This window comes from Indicator indicator, chromosome 11, assembly GCF_027791375.1.
Source record: "Indicator indicator isolate 239-I01 chromosome 11, UM_Iind_1.1, whole genome shotgun sequence".
NCBI classification, from domain to species: domain Eukaryota; kingdom Metazoa; phylum Chordata; class Aves; order Piciformes; family Indicatoridae; genus Indicator; species Indicator indicator.
The window spans coordinates 9638374-9660847 of NC_072020.1; the positions used below are offsets into that span (position 1 = coordinate 9638374).

Below are 22474 nucleotides of genomic sequence, written 5' to 3' on the forward strand. Positions count from 1 at the left end.
TGTCTTTTTTGCCAGCGAGCTCGTAACTACGTTTATGTGACCAAAGACAGGCGGCTGAAGAGCGGGGTGGTGCCGGCGGCGCAGCCCTCTCGTCTCCCGGCCACTGCTGGTGGGGCTCATCTCGCAGCCCCCTGGGCCGTGCCCGCCGCTCCGCTCGCCGACCCGCGGCCTCAGGCCGCGCTCCGCCTGTCCCGCTTCCCTTAGCCGGGGGTGTGCGGCGGCACCTCCCGGCGGCCCCCCTCCGTTGCCATGGTGCGGCGGCCCGGCGTGCTGTGGGCAGTGGCGGCGCTGGCGCTGCTGGTCCGGCGGGCGGCGGCGCTGGCGGGGCCGGTGGTTCGCTGCGAGCCCTGCGACGCGCGGGCGCTGCAGCAGTGCAAGCCCCTGCAGCCCGACTGCGCCGAGCGGGTGCGGGAGCCGGGCTGCGGCTGTTGCCTCACCTGCGCCCTGCTGCCGGGACAGCCCTGCGGCATCTACACCGAGCGCTGCGGCGCCGGCCTCAGCTGTCAGCCGCGCCGCGAGGAGGCGAGGCCGCTGCAGGCGCTTCTGGAAGGCCGCGGGCTCTGCACGAACACCTCGGCGGGCGGCAAGCTGCGAGCCTTCCTCTTGCCCGGACCGCACGCTGCGGGTAAGGGGGCTGCGCCTCAGGGCGAGGAGGGGGTTGGGGTGGTGAAGCGTGAGGAGATCGCTTGCATGCACGCCTCTTGCCTTGCTCGCTTTCCCCTTGGTTTCTGTGAAGTTCAAAAGCAAGTTTACGGCAGCAGGAGCAGTTTGCGGCAGAGCTGCTCCTCCGGAAAGGCCCCTCGCTCGCTGCCTTTCCCCGGCAGCCACGTAGCTGAGGCTGGGGTCGATTTGAAGCAGGCAAAGGGGAGATACAGCACAGAACTATATTTGTCTGTGTGCCTCAACGCGTATGCTGTGAAAGAGCTGCTCGCAACGGCGGCAGAGTTGCTCTTTGTGAAAGGAAATCGAGGGAAGGGATTGCATGTTGGTTCTGCGGGTGCCTGGGGCTGGAAGGCTGCAGAGTGCTGGATGGAGAGGGACGATGAAATCCTCTCCGTTTGGTCCCTGGTGTTCTTGGAGAGAGGATGCAGGAAAGCTGTAGTGTGGGTTAACCCCACCCCGCACAGCAGCTTCGCCAAGGCAGAGCAATACTATACACGGAGAACCAAAAAGGAAAAGCAGCAGCAGAAGGAGTTAAATATTCCCCTGGCCCGGGAAGGTGGTTATTCAGAACAAAGCCTTCGCACAGCAGTATTTAAGAGGACGTTGGTTTTTCTGCCTGCACTGCAAATAAATCTTTGGTCGAACGAAGCTTTCCTGTACCTCTTGGATGTCTTGTAAATGAGACGCTCACAGAGAGGGTTTTGTTTTGTTTGAAGAGGAAGGGACGGTTGGAAAAAGTTCTGTTAGACTGCACATTTGGAAGCTTAAGACTGGGAAACTTGGGATTCAGATCAAGAAAGCACAGTCCGTGTGTGCAAACATTTCATTACACTGTTTGCTAACCAACAGCAAGTATGTTAACATTTATTTAATAGAAAAGTGTGTCAAAAGGCTTTCCACTGTTTGCATTTTTAAAGAGCCAGTTTTTCTGCTAGGTTGCAGGGACTTCTTGGCTGGCCTCTCCTTAGCCGAGGAAGCGGCACCAGTTCTCCAGTTATCTCTGACTTTCATGGCTGCCAGTTGCCTCATTCTAATTATTTATGCACTACTCCCAAGCTGTGACAATTTGCATGAGAGGTCAGGGCTTCCCACTGACGTTCTGACTCTTTTTGGAACATGGAGCAGCATTTCTCGTCATATGAACATGGTTCTGCTTGTTCATCCTTCCCATGAGTTTGAAGGAAGCGGTCCTCTCCATCCTTGAGAGCTGGTGCTGTTTAATGCAGCTTCTATCAGTTGACTGTTAGAAACAGAGAAAGGGGAAGGCAGAACTGCACTTTGCTGGAAGTCTTCCCACTTTCAGCCTAAGCAGTCCAAATGCCAAGTTCCTGTTTCTGCACTGTTGGCTGGGGGAGAACTCTAGTTTTGAAATCAGTAGACGCTTTGATTCCTTAAGAATGTAAAGTAGGACCCTTAGTGTTCACAGTGGAGGAGAGAAAGATTTTTTTAATGTGCTGTGCAAGGAGGAAGAAGTAAGCTGAACCTGTGTGTGACCCATAGTGTGTGCCTCCTCATGCAGACCTCTTCTTCCAGCTCTAAATCCAACACTCACATCATCTCCCTTACACACATCTAGGTCACATTACTTCATACACTTTGGGTTGTTCCTAGTTGATAAAAATTGCCAGTAATCACTGTGGGGTGATGTATATTACAGTAGCTTCTTCATAGCAACCCTAGGAGGCTACTGACTGACTTTCCAGTTCAGTCTTTTTGGGGCACAGAAGGGTTAAGTATTGGTATGCATGCGTGACCCTTCTAATCTGCTTTTTAAAGAGAGCAGAGTAACTCTAGTAGCAGTTTTGTTTCTGCTAGGAGCAGGTAAAGTTAACAAGGCACCAAGTTTTATGCAGCTGAATTCATCACATCTGCTTTACAGTTTGAAATGTGGCATTATGAGTCTCCCAAACTGGAGTGTAGGAAGTGCTGTTAAACGTGCTGGTTTATCTAAACTGAAATTACCAGCCTGGGAATTATTTCTTGCATATTAAAAATATTTTTTGCCTTTTTTTTTTTTGGCAGGCAAACTAATGAACTGTATTGATTGCAGTAAACCTAGTAGACATAGTATTTATATTTAGAAGATTCAGGTCTGTAACATTGTAACGTTTTGTTGTGTCATTTCTTCATTGACTTCATTGAGTGTCTCCTTCAAACTTCATTGAGAATGTGGAGGAAAAAAAACCCCACTGTTTAAAAACAGGACATTAAACCACTAAAAATATGTTCAAATACCGCTGAGAGTCTGAGTTATACCCACAAAAGCCAGGAAATTCAGACTTAAGACTTAAACTTCCTTAATCCATTTGCAGTGGGAGTTAAGATTTTCCTGGTCAATTATGTCTATTGCCAGAAGTGGCTACCCCAAAACCACCAGTACCAAGATGTTGACTGGGATCCCTCCTCCTCCTCATGTGCCTCCCCTGTTCCTGTGCATTGGCAGCATCACTGTACTGCCTGTGTTGAAATATGTAGAGCCAATGGGCTGCGTGAACGTGGGCTTTCAGGTTTAGTACTGAATTTCTTAGCTTTTGTGGGTTTTCAGTGAGCCACGAAGTAGAACTTTAATACAGATTTCCTGGATGTTCCTTGCACAGCGGTTATCATTGCACATTCAGAATATGATTTCCTTAAATAAAACAACACCCTCCCCCAAGAAGGGCCAGCAGCCAAGGCAGCAACTAGTGGGACTGAGCTGCTTAGCTGATAGAAATATCCAAACTTGAAAAATCGCCTGGGGGAATGCAGTCAGTTAGTTCTGCTGCAGGAGCCTCCTCAGCGGGAGAAATGCAGTGTAGACAAATAGCTCGGAAGGTACAGGAACACTGGGCTTATGCAGTATTTTGGAAAAAATTTGCTTCCCCTGTGTTTTTTTGTGGAGGGCAGTTTAAAGAGAAAATATTTTTGAAGCTTGTGATGAAAGCAGATGTTTGTCCTTTTGGCACAGTTACAGCATGAATGGCTTTTTTTTTTTTTTTGTCTGTTACTTTGAAAATGTGTTTTGTACACCTAGAAATGCTTCTGACTTTAACAGCAGAAGAATGAAAGTATGCTGGTTGGTTTTTCCTGTCTTGTATGTTCAATAAAATTAAGACACGAAAAAGCATTAAAAATAACTAATGGCAACCATGAAGCGTGGTAGGATTTATTACATTAACGCCTCTTTCTGTAAAGAAAGAAAAAAAGAATATTGCTATCCCGGGAAGGACAAAGAGTCACACACACCACCTCTCCTAAGTTACCCAAACCAGCCGCCTTGAGCTAAAGCTGCTTAAATAGGCCGGGGGTGAGCAGTCGCTGTGGGGGCAGCCCCACGCTCTGTGGTAGGGCCTGTCCCAGGCTGCCCGGTGGGGATAGCCGGGCTCCGCGATGGGGCCTGCTCCGGGCTGCCCGGTCCGGCTTCTGGGGCTCGGCGGTGGGGCCTGCAGCGGGCTCCGCGGTGGGGCCTGCCGGGGCTCCTGCACCATTGGCCGCACAGACCTGCCCCCTTCTGCCGGCGGGCGAAACTGCAGCGGGCAGAGAGCGACGAGCAAGCATTGGGTGTGTGGCATTGCAGAGAGGTGGGGGTGGCTGGCTGTAGGCCTTGGGTAGCCAGCACAGGCAGTGCCTGGGGTACCTTGCCAGGCTGACGGGGGTGCTTCAGTTACCACGGTCACTGCTTGGCAACAAAGGTCCTCTTGCACATGCTACAGGAAGTTCATCAGTATTTAGTCCAAGAAAATTAAGCACCTAGACTAATACGTCTGATAATTGATTAACATTGTTTCTTCACTGCATTTGTTTTTCTTGAAGGGAATTCCAGTGATTCTGAAGAAGACGACCAGAATAGCAGCAGCATCGAGGGTCAGGCCGTCCCCAACTCGCACAGGGTGCTGGACTCCAAATCACATCCACCCCACACCAAAATAGACATCATCAGAAAAGTGCAAGCCAAAAACACACAGCGCTATAAAGTGGAATATGACTCTCAGAGCACAGACACACTGAACTTCTCTTCTGAATCCAAACAAGAGACTGAATATGTAAGTACTGTTGGGAATCGAAAGGCATTTCCCAGCCCCTGAGTGTCTGCATGTATGTGTATGTGTTGTGCATATGATAAGATATACTAAATAACTACATGGTGGAAATTGTTGTAGCCATTTAGGAGTTTGTGGCTGTTTAGCCAGTAAAATTATTGGATCTGCAAATGCCCACAATCAGCAGATCACATTCTGAAAACATGGAGGCCTGACACAATAATGTTTATATTGATACAAGTGTGATTTTCACTGAGTCATTTCTCAGAGATCAAAAGTTCTTGTTGTTCCCCTCTGCTGATAATTGCCACCACTCTAACATGGGACAGATTTAATAGTGTCATCATTAAGCTTGGTTGCAAACAGCATTGTTGAATTGCAATAATCAAAAAAAAAGATGGTTTTTGTCCAGTGTAGCAGCACTGTGTTCATGCTTCACAGCACAGACCAAGGGAGGAAGACTTAGCCTGGGCTGAGGATTAGGGTCTTGACTGACCAGTTGTTGCTTAGATGATGTGCTGAAAGGCACCTCCACTTGCTGTTTGGAGCCATTGCTTCCTACTAGCTGTGCTCAGTGGATTTGTGGGACAGCCAGAGTGTGGTGAATCTGAGGAGAGGATAATTCCTCTTCCTGGGTATCCTGGTTGATAACCCGGTGGTTATTTTGCACCTGTGCCAGATGGCCTAAAAAATATGCCTGGATATACTTCAGTGTTGCATCAAAACAGTCATGGTGAAACCAGCCACAGCTTCTCATCTGCAGAAGAAGGTTTTGAAACACGTATGAGATGGGAAGCTGTGTCTGAAGGGAGCGTAGCCTGCAAGCTAACACAGCAAAGATGGTGAAGCTGCATGTTTAGTTTGTCACTGATGTCCAGCTGTTTAGTAAAAACACTTTGGTGTCTGCCTTCCAGGGTGTCTTCCTCCCAAAAACATGAAGTAAACTACCTTCAGTAAAAGAATGAGCTTTGGTAGCTCTGTAGAAATAGGGTCCTGGTCTCAGCTAGTAACTTCTAGTTACTAGTCACTTCTGTGGTAGTTGGGCCCCATGTGTGAAGGAGCACTGATTTGTCAAGGCTACTGATGTCTTTAAGAAAGGGGAAGAAGTCCATCAGGGACAGGTGCCTTTGTCAGCAAATGTCCTTCTAGCTGTGTCTGCCTGTTAGCTTTTGATATTCATCTCTCTGACTTTGGAGAGAATAAAAGAAAAAAAAAAAAAAAAGCTGGTGTTTTTGTAGGCCTGCCTGAGGACCAAATATTTGACCGTGCGTGATCTGCAGTCAGTGTGTCTGAGTAGTTTCACTTTTTAAAGGAACTGCCAATGAAAGCAGCAATTTAAAGTGTGTGCTTGGAGCTTGTGAGAGTGATACTGAAAGAAAATATGTGAAAACAGCAAGGAAGGTCTCTGCTAATAAAAAAAAAAAGAATTAAACTCCAGCAGAACTGTGGAGTCTATATGATTTCAGACACTCACATGAAAGACATTTTACATGAGCAAACTATTAATATTACCACTTGAAAGTATAAATGTCATTACTTCACTAATTAAAAATTGCATCCAATGAGTCTTTGTGTTCATACAGCAACTTAAACATTTTAAAGCCATGCAGCTATGCAAAGGAATTGTTTTGGGTCCCAGCTGAAGCAGCGGGCTGGTAGGCCAAGTCAGTGATGTGCAAAGACAACAGTGTAGCTAAGCAGAGAGTTTCTAGGGTGCTGCTCTTGATCCCACTGCTGACACTGACTACCTCCTTGGCCTCTGGCAAAATGTGAACTCCTCCACTCCTGGTTTTCTGACTGTGTAGTGGGGCTTGTAACGCTTTACTCCCTACCCTGAAGGGCTGCAGTGAGAAAGAATTAGTTGGCGTTTGGGACATGCTCTTAAAAGTGCTTCTGGAAGTTCTTTTTGGCTCATTGTCCTGGAGCAAATCCTTACTATATTGTTGCCAATCTTTTGGAGGTGGAGAAAGTGTGGCAGAAGGTGACATACTTATTTAATGAAGTGCTGGAGAAGGTCCAGAGAGGGGCAAGAAAGTGGGCAAAGGGTCTGGAGAACAGGTCTGGTGAGGAACAGCTGAGGGAACTGGGGTTGTTCAGTCTGTAGGAGGCTGAGGAGCAGACCTCATTGCTCTCTACAACTGCCTGAAAGGAGGTTGGAGGCAGGTAGGGGTTGGTCTGTTCTCCCAGGTAACAAGCAATAGGATGATGGTAAACAGCCTCAAGTTTCACTGGGGGAGGTATAGGTTGGATATTAGAATAAACTTCATGAGTGAAAAGGCCATCAAAGACTGGCACAGGCTGCCCAGGGAGGTGGTTGAATCCCCATCCCTGGAGGTGTTTCAAAGAGGCAGAGATGTGGTGCTGAAGGACATGGTTTAGCACCAGAGTTGGATAATGGTTGGACTTGATGATCTGAAAGGTCTTTTCCAACTGAAACAATTCTATGATCCTGTGATTCTGAGACTGCTACGTGCAACCATCCCTTTCTGTGGCTCTGTTTGGTTCAGTCAAAATGGGAATTGTTGTCCAAAGCTGCACTATTCATATATGTATACATTATGTTGAGCTACTTTTTTTTCAGTTAAATCCATTCCATTTGAGATTTCAAATCCAGCCAAATCATAAAAATCAAATGCCATTAGGGTAACTTTACCAAGCAGTGTATTTCCAGTTGCCCACTTTCTTCTTTTCCTGCTTGGTGCAAAGCCAGCTTTTCCAAACCTGAGCTGTGTTGTGTAGGATAGATGTGCATGCTGGGCAAGGTTTCCCATAGCTATACGTGGCTGTGATTTCAGCTGGGAATGCCAGTCTGTGCTTCATCATGGGGCCTTCAGTCTTCACACATGGGTTTATCCTCAATAAAGCAGGAAGTCAGAATTTTGTCTATGAATGGTCTGTGATACCATCAGGCTGTGAGAGTCAGGGCTGCTCAACCTAGAGAAGAGAAGGGCTCAGTGGAGACCTTCTAGGGGCCTTTCAGTATCTGAAGGGGCTGCAGGAGAGCTGGGAAGGGACTTTTTGTGTGGGCTTGTAGTGGTGGAACAAGGAGCAATGGCTTTGAGCTGGAAGAGGGGAGATTTAGACTGGATATTAGGAAGATATTCTTACAGTGAGGGTGGGGAGACACTGGAACAGGTTGCCCAGGAAAGTTGTGGAGGCTCCAAGCCTTGAGGTGTTCAGGGTCAGGTTGGATGGGGCCTTGAGCAACCTGGTCTAGTGGGAGGTGTCCCTGCCCATGGCATGGGGGCTGGAACTAGATGATCTTGAAGGTCCCTTCCAACCCAAACTGTTCTAAGATTTTGACATATCCAGCCATCCCTTTCTTCTAATGGTGCTGTTTGGGTTTGTGTTTCTTGCTCTCTAAAGCTATATTGACCCTCACATGTAAGAGAGCTTTTGGGAATAAAAGTTTCATTTGTGTTTCCTAACACACGCTCGTTCACAGGGTCCCTGTCGCAGAGAAATGGAAGACACTTTAAACCACCTAAAGATCCTGAACGTCTTGAGTCCCAGGGGCTTTCATATTCCAAACTGTGACAAGAAGGGGTTCTACAAGAAAAAGCAAGTAAGTACAGAGTCTTGGTCATTTCAGTGAAAGCACTTCACCTTTTTTGCATCTTCCCTGATGGGTCTTGCCAGTAAGGTGCATTAGGTATCGTTTTGCAGAGGAACTAGGTAATTTCCAGTTTTAGGGCTGAGCCTTGTCAAGTGGGGACAGTGTTTTTATTTTCTGTTGGTCATGACAACAGATTCATTTGAGACACTTCATACCTAATCACACATGGGTTGGCTGGTGTCCTAGATACTAATGCCCTTTGGTTTAAAAAAAGCAGTGCCTCTGTAATAAGCCACAGAGCTAAATGTTGCAGTCGCCATATGACTGCAATAGATCAATGCTTTGAATTGTAAATAGCTGCTGGAGAGTTCCTAGAAGAACTGCCTTGGATCATGTTACAGAGAGCAACTTGAGAAAGGGATATATCTGTCCTTTATGTGCTACCCTGATCACTTCCAAAATCCAGGTCATGTCATCAGGAAAGTGATACATCTAGGAGTTACTCTGCAGCAAAGGATGACTTCTCAGCCCTCTCTGCCTCTGGGGTTGTGACCTTTCTTGACAAATGCAGACCTAAACTGCAGATCTTTCTGCTTTGGTTGTGTCAGCTTGAGCTACAGCAGCATTCCTCATTCAGTTGCTACCGTTGAAGCTCCTGAATTCAGGAGCCTGGGCAGTGCAAGACATGCCAAGTTCTTTGCTTAGCATGTATACCACATCTAATTCCAGTGTTTAGTTAGTGACCTGCCTTCAAATGTGTATCTTGGAATAATTCCAAAATTTTCTGAATTCCAAAGTTTCTTTAAGATTTTCATAGAATCATTTGCTTGGAAAAGACTTTTAAGATTATCGAGTCCGACCATTCTCTAACTCTACCAAGTCTGGTGCTAATCCATGTCCCTCAGCACCACACCTCTGCCTCTTGGAAACACCTCCAGGGGTGGGGATTCAGCCACCTCCCTGGGGAGTCTGTACCAGTCTTTGAGAACACTTTTGGTGAAGTTTCTTCTAATATCCAAGCTAAATCTCCCTTGATGCAACTTGAAGCTATTTCCTCTCATCCTGTCACTTGCTACCTGGGAGAAGAGACTGATGCCCTGTGGCTCCCAACCTCCTTTCAGGCAGTTGTAGAGAACAATGAGGTGTCCCCTCAGCCTCCTCTTCTGAAGACTTAACAACCATAGTTTGTTCAGCTGCTCCTCACCAGACCCGTTCTCCAGGCCCTTCACCAGCTTCATTGCCCTTCTCTGGACACGCTCCAGCACCTCAAGGTCCCCTTGCAGTGAGAGACCAAAACTGAACCCAGTATGGTGGGGCCTCACCAGTTCTGAGTCTAGGGGAACAATCATTTCCCTGGTTCTGCTGGCCACACATTTCTCAAGGCAAATCCTTTGGAAGGGACAGATTTTGTTTGTGGACTGTCTTGGCTCTCCCATTTGGGTTCACATGGGTCACCTTCTCTGGGAACCAGAGGATTTGTTTGCTCTGTTGTTCCTAGCTAATGCTGTTCATTGATTGGAAGTGAGAGGCCAAGCTCTAATTGGGCAATCTTATTTTAGGAGTGGTATCTCTCCACTTTTTGGCTCTCAGAAACAGCCTTTCCCTTTTGGGTATTCCCTGGAGCTCTGCATTAAGCTGGCAGTGTCAGGTGAGATGTTTGCAGTAAGGGGAGGTTTCCAGCCTTCCCTTCTGCCATCAGCCCAGCACTGACTGCACTGTTTGACCTTCCATGCACACTGCTGAGCTTGTCTATGCTCCCCAGCTTTTCCTGAGCAGGTGGTGGCAACTCCAAGCAGGGACAGAGTTCCTTTTTGTTTGGAGTTTTGAGAAGCCCGTGCCATTGATGTCCCACTGTGTGTAAAGCAGCAGAGAGCAGCGCTCACATCTTGGCCTACATTTGCTCTGCAGTGGTTGGGCTGCTGAGTGGAGTGAGCCTGGGCCTGTGCTTTGTGTCTGTGCCGTGAAAGCTTTTGCTTAGTGAGTCCAGAGCAGCACAGCATTTAGCTGTGTTGGAGGCACACAGGCCTGCAGTAGCCCTTTTCCTGCTCTACATGTTAGAGAAGCCCGCAGATTGGTATTTACTTTGCTCAGTCGATCTTCCTTTCATCTGCCTTCAGACTCTGAGGGTTTTTGCTCCATCAGCAAAAAGCTGGTGGTTTGCAGGCAGCCTGCAGCTTGTGTGTGTAGTAAAGCAGAACTACAGTAAGCATGTATTAAAGTGCCTGGCTTTACAGGATGACTGTACTTGAAAGGGCAGTCATAGCTCTGCTGCTGAGGTAGGAAAAAAAACCCCTAAATGTGGAAGAAAAAGACCTAGGAAAGATGGCTAACTTACCTAGTCATTGTTCCTCGTAGCTGATTAATGTGAATAAGATGCAGAACAAAGACATGGCTTCTGCCCTTCGTGCAGAGTCCCTGCAGTCTGGAGACCTTCAGGTTGCTTTAGCAAAGGCTCCTGCACGGTATGCAACAGCCCATTCAGTCAGCAAACACAGAGGATGAAGAGGCATCTTCATAGCTGGCCAAGCTCCTGAAGCACCCTGCCAATTTACATAGTGGAGACAACTCAGGATGTTGTAGGAGATGCCCCCAGATGGAGCCCATGTGCGTGAAACGTTCAAGATGAAATGCAGTTGGAGTGAACCTCCATCAACGCTGGGAGCAGGCCTTCACGGGTAGGGGTCACAGAGGCAGGCTGCTTCTCACAGGAACAAAATACAACCTCCAAAATAATGTTTTGCAGTTGCCCTCAGAGAATTAACTCCGAGGGGAAAAAAAAAAAAAAAACACAGCAGTTTTAGGAGTGAGTCCTGTCCAGGCTGAATTCACTGTCCACAAGGCAGTGTGATATTTGTGTGTTTTTCCTTCCCTTTTTGGAGCATCAACACGTAGGTCTGGTATTCTGGGATCTGTGAGCAGATGTCTAATCTCCTTAACAGAATGCTAGGCTATTTTATTAATTTCCTTCAGTGCTATTATTGGCAGTGTTCAATCTGTAATTCAATTACATTCTGTTGTGACAACAAAATCCAGAATAATAGGTTAGGAAACAATAAATCCATCCAAAACCACGCGTGAGCTAGGCATTTTTAATTCTGAAAACAGCTGCCAAAGCCACTGTCTAGGATAATAATGTAGATAGGTGTGTGCTGGTAGGAATCTGATAAATTATAATCACCCTGGGAACCATTAAAACTGATTCAGAAGGCACTTTAGCTGTTAGTACTTTCAGCCTTCCTGGTCACCTGCAGTTATTTTTCCAGACATTTGTGGATATCTAGAAATTAACCTCTCAGGAACAACCATGGGAAACAATACTCATGTGATGTTAAGAACATAAATTGAGCTGTCAGGGTGTAACATGCAAAATATTTCACACGTTGTGTTTATATATAAACTTTTAAAGTCAGACCTATTAAAATTTAGATTCTTTGTCTTCATAAATCACACATGTAAGGTTCTATTGTTCAGCCCTGGTGTTTGGGGATATTTATGTGGAATAGGTTGATGCAGGCCTGTTTCTGCCTCAAGCATGGAAAAAAAAAAAAAAGGGTTTTGATGAAATTAAAATTATTATATAGGGTAATTACCAGAATTGCCCCATATTTGTGTCCTGGACCCAGATACTCACCTAAATGTGAGCTGGCATTGTTCCACTGAAAACAGAGCTGGGCTTGGTGGGAGCCAAACAGCCTGAGGTATATGTCAGTGCTGTCTGCTGTCTGTTCCAGGAGACCACAGTTGTAGCTCCACAGAGACCTCTGGGCTGACCAGGAATTCAATGGGATACCATATGCTTTGCTGTGCCCCACGAATGCCTCTGCGGCATTTCTTTGTGGAAGGGAGAGGAGCAGGTGGCATGGAAGCTGGCAGCTGGTGTTCCTATCAGAAGTAATTACTGGCTCCACTGCTTGGGCAGTTTTCCAGCTTTTTGGACTTCTGAACTCATGCAGAAGCGCTGAGCAGTGCCAGGAAATGTATGTGGAGCACAAAATTCATTAGAGAGGTTATTAAGCAATTGTATTTTTTTTTTTTTCTGTGGGAACCTGCCTCCACTCCTATGGGGAAGTCCCCATCATAGGAAGGACATAAAACTATTGCAGCAAGTCCAGAGAATGGCCACAAGGATGAGTGAAGGGCTGGAGCACCTCTGCTGTGGGGATAGGCTGAGGGAGCTGGGCAGCCTGGAGAAAAGAAGACTCTGGAGGAACCTTATAGCTCCCTTCCAATACCTGAAGGGGAGCCTACAGGAAAATTGGAGGGGGACTTTTCATAAGGATGTCTAATGACAGGATCATGAGTAATGATTTTAAGCTGAGAAACATTTAGACTGGATCTTAGGAAAAAGTTTTTCAGCACTAGGGTGGTGAGACTCTGAAACACGTTGCCCAGAGTGGTTGTGGATGCCCCCTCCCCAGCTGGATGCGTTTAAGGCCAGACTGGATGCGGCCTTGGGCAACCAAGTCCAAGTCCAACCCCCCTGCCATGGGCAACCCCCACGGCAGGGGGGTTGGAGTGGATGATCTCTAAGGTCCCTTCCAACCTAAGCCATTCTATGAATGCAACTAGCTGCTTTGGGATGAAAGCATCACTGGTATATGAGAAGTGCTTTCCTATTGCCAGCGTGGCCCAGGGGGTAGCACGAAATGGCAGCTTGGAGAAGGTGAAATTGTGTCCTCACAGACCTTATTTCAGCTGTAGAATCATCTAAGCATTTTGTTCTCCAGATGAATTGTCTAGGAGAAAAAAAAACCAACAAAACAACCAAAACTAGAAGTATGGGAGGTGTCCCTGCAGATTAACTCCACGTGGTTGTGAATCCCAAAAATCAATTATGCAAATGTAAAAAGCAATCAGATGCTCTAATGACACGAGAACTTTAATTGATCATTTGTTTTGAGGGTGATGCAAGCCTATGAATCAGCGAGGGTTGTGTAACTGGCTTCATATAGTGCTGCTAAAAGGGGAGGCTGTGTTACTATTATTAGCAGAAGTATAGTTTCATTGCCCAAGCAGCAGGCTGGCAGCCAGAAGCCCTGTGCTCAAATTCCAGCTCCATCTATGCCTGCTCTCTTAAGAAAAACAACTCAAGAAGTGCTGCCTCAGTTTCCTTTTCTGTCAGATTTTTAGCCATACAGAGGTTGTTGCTTATGAATTCTGAAGTTCTGAGCATAAACAACTTAAACCACCAAATGCTGATACCACTGAAGGCAGTGTCCAGTCCATTTGACACCAACATAGAAGGAAAATTTCCCACTGACATCAGTGGACTTCGAGCAGCCCTTCACAGACCTACTGGAGAGTAGGCACAAGCCCAGGCTGGGTCGTTCAGACAATAAATATCAATTATAAAACTTGGGGGTGTAAAGGTTAAGTGCAGAAAACCAGGCCAACAGGTAACAGGAACTCAAATGCAGTTCATCATGTAGCTGTTCCCTCAATAGGTTTGAACATCTTCACCCTAGCCTGTAACAGGATGATAGGTACTTTAAGCGTGAGCTTGGTGCAGAGTCATAGAATCATTGACTCGTTTGGGTTGGAAATGATCTTTAAGACCATCAAGTCCAACCACTCTCTAACTCTACCAAGTCTGGTGCTTATCCATGTCCCTCAGCACCACATTTCAGCCTCTTTGAAACACCTCCAGGGATGGGGATTCAACCACGTCCCTGCAGGTTCTATTGCAGTCTTGGACAACCCTTTCCAGTGAAGGAGTTGCTTCTAATATCCAAGCTAAACCTCCGTGGCTGCAACTCTCCTCCAATCACTTGCTCCTAGAGAGAAGATACCAACCTCCTCTCAGGGAGTGGTAGAGAACAGTGAGGTCTCCCCTCAGCAGCCTCCTTTTCTCCAGGGTGAACACCCCCAGCTCTCTGAGCTGCTCTTCACCAGACCTGTTTTCCAGACCCAGCACCAGCTTTGTTGCCCTTCTCTGGCCATGCTCCAGTACATTAGTGTGTTGCTTGCAGTCAGGGTCCCAAAACTGAATTAGTCCTCAAACTGTGGCCTCACCAATGCTGAGTTGAAGGGGACAATCCCTTCCCTGGTCCTGCTGGCAACGCTATTGCTGCTCCAGGCCAGGATGCTGCTGGCCATCATGGTTGTCCTGTTGCTGTCCATTTCCGTGAGGCTAGTGCAGAAGGACTGCAAATTCAGAGAAGAGAAGGCATTGTATGATTGCTGCACTAGGCTTGTTACTCAAAAATATACCACAAGGGTAAATTAATTTGCAATTAGGGTGATTAATATTACTTCATCTGCTCTAAAATAAAATAAACAAGATGGAAGCTTGTTACAAAATTTGTATCTAACATGTCATCTACTCTCGTCTCTTTCACAATTTCCTAGGGAACACTCTGTACCCTTCCCCATGCTGCCACAAATTAGCTTGCTCAGTGCCAATGTGCTGGTGCAAGCTGTCCCAGGAGTGACCCTGTGTTCACAGCTCCCTCCAAAATGCCACCTTTTCACCTGAGCTCCTAAGCTAGATGTGGAAAGTGTCAGGCACTTTGGACAGCATGTGAAGCCCAGTGTTTGCTTGATGTTTTCTTATGTACCTTCACGGACCAGAGCCTTTGTTTTGTGAGCCACATGGGATATGGGGACACTCCTGTTAGATGCTAAAGAAGCAAATTTACCTGACTTGTACCAGCCTGAACCTCTGAAATACTTGAATTGCTGTGAATGTGATCTGGGAGGCAGCATTTGCTCTGTTTGCAGGATAGGCTTTGCAGTGTTGACAGCTGTTACCTGGCTTCAGCCTAGTCTGTCTTTTTTTAGAGAATCATAGAACTGTTTGGGTTGGAAAAGACCTCTAAAACCATTGAGTGCAACCACTGACCTAACACCACCATAGCCACTAAACCATGTCCCTAAGTGTCATGTCCACACATTTCATGAACACCTTCAGGGATGGTGACTCTACCCTGGGCAGCCTGTTCCAATGCCTGACCACTCTAAAGAAATTTTTCCCAGTATGCAACCTAAACCTCCCCTGGCACAATTTCATGTTGGTGATGCAACAGATGAAACCTCAGTCTTTGAAAAAGCTGATGCTTGCAGTTTGCAGTGAGTCCTGCATCACCAGATCTCAAAATATGAGCTGGTGTGGAGGCAATGAGGTTGATGGTGGCAAACCCAGTAAGATAATGTGTCCTGGAGACATGGGTCTTTCAAGTGGGTAAAAGCCTTGCAGGGTCCCAGAGGTTCAGAGTATATAACTGTCCAGGGAAGCACACTGAATGCAGCCTGCAGCATGTCACCTCCTACAGTCTAGTTTCTGCCATTGTTGGTTCCTAGGCACCTCTGTGATCACTTAGCACACATGGGACTTAATAATGTGTTTTTACTGCCATACAATTCCTAAAGTTTGGTGTGGCTGCCTCTAGTAGGATCAGGTTGGTCAGCATTGTTGGCATATCCCACCAGGCAATTTCTGAAGCTGATATAGATTATAGACTAGTATGGAAGCATCTTATTTATAGGCCGAGATCTGTGTAAAGTTCTAGCACACCTAGCAGTTGTTGAAGTGATGACTCCAGCACAGAAGGATTATGTATCTGTTGATAAATGGCAGCTACAGTATGGAAATGCCTCCAGCCAACAGATGCATGCCAAGGCTCTTTATGCTGCAGCATATTTCTTTTCCAGACTTGTGCTTCAGTGTAGAACAAAGCCCTTAACTGTCTGTTCCAAAGATGGGCCCCACTCACCCACCTGCATCATTGTAAGCAGTGCTGGTATTCAAAGTGGGTATTCAGTCACAAGTGGTGTTCCCCAGAGCTCAGTGCTGGGGAACTCTTTTTAACAACTTTATCAATGATCTGGAGAGGAGGGAACTGAGTTTGCAGATGACACTGAGATGGGAAAAAGTGTTGATCTGCTGGAGGGTGGAAAGGCTGTACAGAGGGATCTGGACAGGCTTCATTGATGGGCCATGACCAGTTGTGTGAGATTCAACAAGGCTAGGTGCTGGGTCCTGCACTTGGTTCACAACAACCCCATGAATGCTTCAGGCTTGGGGCAGAATGGCTGGAAACTGCCCAGCAGAGGAAGACCTGGGAGTGTTGATTGACAGCCAACTGAACACGAGCCAGCGTGTGCCCGGGTGGCCAAGAAGGCCACCAGCATCCTGGCCTGAATCAGCAACAGTGTGACCAGCAGGACCAGGGAAGTGATTGTTCCTCTGTATTCAGCACTGGTGAGGCCACACCTCAAACACTGGGTTCAGCTTTGGGGCTTTCACTCCAAGAAAGTCATTGAAGTGCTGAAACAGGTCCAGAGAAGGACAGTGAAGGTGGTGAGGGATTTGGAGAACAGGTCTGGTGAGGAGCAGCTGAGGGAATTGGGGTTGTTTAGCTGGGAGAAAATGAGGCTGAGGGGAGACCTCACTGCTCTCTACAAGTACCTGAAAAGAGGTTTGAGCCTCTTCTCCCTAGTAACAAAGGATAGGACAAGAGGAAATGTCCACAAGTTGCACCGAGGGAGAATTAGCTCAGATATTAGAATAAACTTTTTGATTGAAAGGGTTCTCAAAGACTGCAACAGGTTCCTCCAGGGAGGTGAGTGAATACCCATCCCTGGAGGTGTTTCACAGAGGCAGAGATGGTGGTGTTGAGGGACATGGTTTAGAATCATAGGATCAGTCAGGGTTGGAAGAGACCACAAGGATCATCTAGTTTCAACCCCCCTGCCATGGGCAGGGACACCTCACACTACATCAGGCTGGCCAAAGCCTCATCCAGCCTGGCCTTAAACACCTGCAGGGATGGGGCCTCAACCACCTCCCTGGACAACCCATTCCAGGCTCTCACCACTCTCATGGGGAAGAACTTCTTCCTCACGTCCAATCTGAATCTCCCCACTTCCAGCTTTATTCCATTTCCCCTAGTCCTATCACTACCTGATAGTCTAAAAAGTCCCTTTCCAGCTTTCCTGTAGCGCCCCCTTCAGATACTGGAAGGCCACAAGAAGGTCACCTCAGAGCCTTCTCTTTTCCAGACTGAACAGCCCCAACTCTTTCAGTCTGTCCTCATAGAAGAGGTGCTCCAGCCCTCTGATCATCCTGGTGGCCCTTCTCTGGATACCTTCCAGCTCCAAACTTGGTGGAGTTTGAGAATGGTTGGACTTGATGATCTCTGAGATCTGTTCCAAGCAAAGCACTTGCATCATTCACACCAACAGCAGGGGATGGTCCATCAGGCTGCATGCAGGTTGTTTTTAGAGTGGTTTCATGGCATAATTAGCCCCAGAGGGTGAATGGGCAGAGGAGGTTGGCCTTGATTGGCATGCTTTGTATTCCGTCAGATATAAGCCAGACATGGAATTAGAGGTACCCGATGAGGAGGACTCCCCGCCACGTAGCACTGGAGAGCAGAGCAAACAGGAGTGGTGCTAACTGGGCCTTGTCTTCTCTTGCAGTGTCGTCCGTCCAAGGGCCGGAAGCGAGGCTACTGCTGGTGCGTGGATAAGTATGGCCAGCCGCTGCCTGGCTACGACGGCAAGGGCAAGGGAGACGTCCACTGCTACAACTTGGAAAGCAAATGAGGGCTGGCTGCCGGCTCTTCTGGCACCTGTGCATGGCCGTTGAACCTCGCAGAGACCTTGGAGGGGCTGGCCAAGCGCTGTGGACTGCGTGGAGTGAGGAGCTCTTGTCTGCTACATCTGGGGATGGGGAGCCGCAGCCTCCGCAGGCTGTACTGCGGCTGCACCCCAGCCACTCACATGCTTTGGGCTTCCTACGGACGTGTAGGGAGCTCTGGATTCCCACCCAAACCTGCACTATTGATACCCAGAGAGGGAGAGAGAGAGAAGAACAAAAGGCACTTCAGAATGGATTCAGGGAGTCCCCACTGACTGTTGGAAAGAACAGCCTGTGACCAATTTGATCCCGAAAGATACTGTTGTGGGTTTACTTTTTTTGTTTGTTTCTTTTTTAAAGAATTGTAAGCTTGTTAAAGTATTAAAGCAAAAAGAAGCCAACAAAATCCCACAAGGATTTTAAAGGTTTTTTGGGGGGGTTTTGTTTTTGTTTTTTTTTTTTTTTTTTTACAGCTCTGACGGGAAACTTAAAGCTTCACGGGTAAAAAGTTTTATAAAAATCTGAAAGAACTTTTTTTAAGAAGCATCTTTCTGAACTAAAAGACGTGGCTATTTTTTTTCCCCCTTCTTCCTGTAAAATATGTTATGACTATTCTGTTTAGTCTGTATTTAATATAATTGTTTTGGGGGGGGGGAGTGTTTGTTTTTTTAAAAATAAACCTTATTTAAATGTAACATGTGAATACCAAATACTAGGCAATAATTATCCTTCTGTAGGCAAAGAGGAAGTTAAGGGTATGGAATGATTTACAGATATGTATAGATCCATATGCACACACACTGACCTGTTCTAGACAATAGAAAGGGATTTGTGGAGCCAAGGATGTGTTTCCAGAAGCGATATTGGGATAGGATGAGGGGCAATGAATTAAAGCTGGAAGATGGGAGTTTTAGACTGGATATCAGGAAGAAATTCTTTGCAGTGAGGGTGGTGAGACACTGGAACAGATTGCCCAGGGAGGCTGTGGATGCCCCCTTCCTGGAGGTGTTCATGGCTACGCTGGACAGGGCCTTGAGCAACCTGGTCTAGTAGAAGCTGTCCCTGCCCATGGCAGGGTGGGTGGAACTAGGTGATCTTTAAGGTCCCTTCCAACCCAAACCGTTCTATGATTCCATTCTTTTTTAATTTTTTTAAATTGAATTAACTTCAAACACCAAGATAATAGCTCTCTCTCTTATTTTTTTTTAATTGTGATTATTTCATTGATATTTGTAATGTACCCATCACTGATTTATGCCACTGGAAAGGATTCAATGTTGCACTGAAGCTGTCCGTAAAGCCTTCTTCCCTCTGTCCTTCACTTCATTTTGTGCAGCGGGGCTCACATTTCCTGCTCATGCTAACAGACAAGAACAAATTGGCCATTCCACTGCCAGCCCTTTTGAGTTGCTTATTTATTTTGAGAAGCTGTATCTACTCTGTGTCACCTTGGTACACTCTACCAAAAGCAGATGTTCTGTTTGAGGAACTCCCGTGTCAGACACTGCCAAGGAGATGACAGGGCGGGGGGGATCATGAACTCTTTGTTGCTTGCTTTGACTTTGGTAGAAATGATTCACCTGCATCTAAGCATAGGACTAAGGACCCTTGGGCTTCAAGACTGAATCCAACTGACTGCCATGATGTCCTTTTCATTGGAAGTGAAGGGATTTGCTTTCGTGTGATGCTTTCAGATGAGGAAGACTTGGGCAAAGTTTCTCCTGTTTGATTTGAGGCTGATTGTTTACTAAACTTGATGAAACTGTCTAGTTGATTGCTTAAGGCTGGGTGGTCAGTTGGACTGGATGATCTTGGAGGTCTCTTCCAACCTGGTTGATTCTATGATTCTATGAACAAATTCTGTATGATGATGAAACCTGGAGAAGCAAAAGGGCGGCCGGTGATATGTAACATCTCTCTGGAAAGTAATGCCATATTTTGTATATGTATTTATTTATATATTTTATATAAATATTTTATATATTTATATAAATATATAATATATTCTTATATGTCTCACTATCAATGTTTGATGTCACTGTAGGAAACAAAAAAAAAAGAAAAAAAAAGATAAATCAGCAACACTGTAATTTGCTGTTGGGTTGGGAAATCTGAGGAGACTGAGGGTGGGAGGTTTCCAGCTGGATGTGCTGATGGGGACAGAAGACTGGAGCTGAGGAGCCTGTTCTTCTCCCACCTGGTGAATTCTAATCACCCTTGGTTCTGCCAGCAATGGCAAATGTCTTGAAACACTTGACATTTTGACAAGAGCTTCAAGAGCTCTTGACACTTTCTTTCAAGACCAGGTTGGGTGGGTGGGTGTCTTTTCTCCTTAGGAACAAGCAATGGCATGAGAGAAAATGGCCTCAAGTTGCACCAGGGGAGGTTTAGGGTGGGTACTAGGAGAAACTTCTTCACTGAAAGGGTTATTAAAGGTGGGAACAGGCTCCCCAGATGCAGAGATAAGGTGCTGTGGGACATGGATTTTGCACCAGACTTGGTAGAGTTAGAGAATGGTTGGACTCAATGATTAAATGCCTTTTCCAACTGAAAAGATTCTGTGATTCTGTGACAGGAGGGCTGGAACTACATGATCTTTAGCCCTGAAGAATAGTGATCTATGCAAAGCCAGATTGGATGGTGCCTGGAGCAACCTCATCTAGTGGGAGGTGTCCCTGCCTGTGGCAGGAGGGTTAGAACTAGATGATCTTCACATTCCCTTCCAACTTAAACAATTCTGTGATTCTGTGATATGGAAATGTTTGTTTCCCATCAATCAGATGTTTATAAAACCTTACACCCAAGTGTTATTTATCAGCTGAACTGCCCTGTGTGCCTTCTGAGCATCCTCTTAATGATGAGTTCACATCACCATTGCAACTGAAGCTTTTTAACCTCAGAGTAACAAAGTCTCTGTGAAGTGTTGCTTTCTGCAGGCTAACAAATTTTCTGTAACAGAAAGCTTTGTGAGGTGGAGACGTACTGCAATATTTTTGTTGCTAGTGCAAATGTAACACTTGCTGAGATTTGTTGGCAAAAAAAAACCAACACCCAACCCAAACAAAAAAAACCCCACCCAAACAAAACAAAAACCCCAAACAATAAGTCCTGGGCCTTGTTGTTTTTATAAACAGTTGGGAAGCAGTTCATTTCCCATCATTTCACAGAGGGGAGAAAGTTAAATACACACCCGTATTTGGGTAGGTAACCACAGAAAGGAAAATGAAGGTCAGGTTCAGGAAAGTTAGTAGTTTGCCTCATTTTATTTCTAATTGCTGTCTCATGAACCTTCTGAAAAAGAAAAGCATCTTCTCATCCCCCCTCTGCTCCCCTGCTTCCCCCCCAAATAAAAAAGGTTGATGGCTGCCTTGCAGGCCACATCTTACCAGTATGCAAGAAATTTTAAAATGGCTTGATGTATTCTGTGAAGTTTTTAAGCTTTTGGTGTTTTGAATTGCCATGAAAAACAAATCCATGTAGAAGCAGCTGGCTGGCAAGGGTCCTTAGGTGATGTTAAAGTTGCTAGTCTGTGCAGAACACCAACTTTATTTTTAAAGCAATACTCCATCTAAAGGAAATCAAAAGAGATTTAAGCAAGCACTCTGTCAGAGAATGGCAACGAAGCTGGTGAAGGGTCTGGAGAACAGGTTTGGTGAGGAGCAGCTGAGGGACTTGGGGTTGTTCAGGCTGGAGAAGAAGCTGAGGGGAGATCTCATTGCTCTCTACAACTGCCTGAAGAATCTGAGAGGAGATCTCGTTGCTCTCTACAACTCTACAACTCTACAACTGCCTGAAAGGAGGTTGGAGCCGGGTGGGAGTTGGTCTCTTCTCCCTAGTAACAAGTGATAGGAGGAGAAGAAATGGCAGCACAGGAGGTTCCACCTCAACACAAGGGGGAACTTCTTTACTGTAAGGGTCACAGACCACTGGAACAGGCTGCCCAGAGAGGTTGTGGAGTCTCCTTCTCTGTAGACTTTCAAGGCCTGTCTGGATGCCTTCCTCTGTGACCTGAGCTAGATTGTGTGGTCCTGCTCTGGCAGGGGGGTTGGACTCGATGATCTATTTGGGTCCCTTCCAGCCCCTGACATCCTGTGATGCTGTGATCCTGTGGCCTGAAATTGTGCCAGGGAAAGTGTAAGCTGGATATGAGAAGGAACTTCTTGGCTGAAAGGGTTCTCAAAGGCTGGCACAGGCTGCCCAGGGAGGTGGTTGAATCCCCATCCCTGGAAGTGTTTCAAAGAGACAGAGATGTGGCTCTGAGTTATGTGGCTTAGCACCAGACTCGGTAGAGTTAGAGAATGGTTGACCTTGATGATCTTAAAGGTCTTTTCCAACCCAAACAATTCTGTGGTGCTCTGAATTGTTTAAGACATTGCATTCAGCTCCTTTAGTGACATTAGAGTAACAGAGAAAACACAACACCCATAGAGGGGCAAAAAAAGAATATTGTCATTCTGCAAGTCACTTTGGTTATTTTCCTCCCAACAGATGCCTTTAAAACAAATGCTTTGTCTAAAAATAGCCCCCAGAGAGTTCCTCACCTGTAATTTCAAGCTTCCCCTTTCATGGGAGTTGCCTTTCAGATATTTTTGACGAGTGCAGTAACCTGCACTCCCGTTGGGTACTTGCCCTGTTCTATCTGAGGTTCCTGGCAGC

General features: G+C 46.4%; 1 protein-coding gene across 1 annotated transcript; it reads left to right on the forward strand.

Moving 5' to 3' along the window:
- Window positions 1–249: 249 nt before the first annotated feature.
- IGFBP3 (insulin like growth factor binding protein 3) lies at window positions 250–17784 on the forward strand. The gene is made up of 4 exons (XM_054385082.1): window positions 250–625; window positions 4456–4685; window positions 8128–8247; window positions 17659–17784. The coding sequence occupies exons 1-4, from the start codon at window positions 250–252 to the stop codon at window positions 17782–17784; spliced, it is 852 nt and encodes a 283-aa protein (XP_054241057.1).
- Window positions 17785–22474: the final 4690 nt, after the last annotated feature.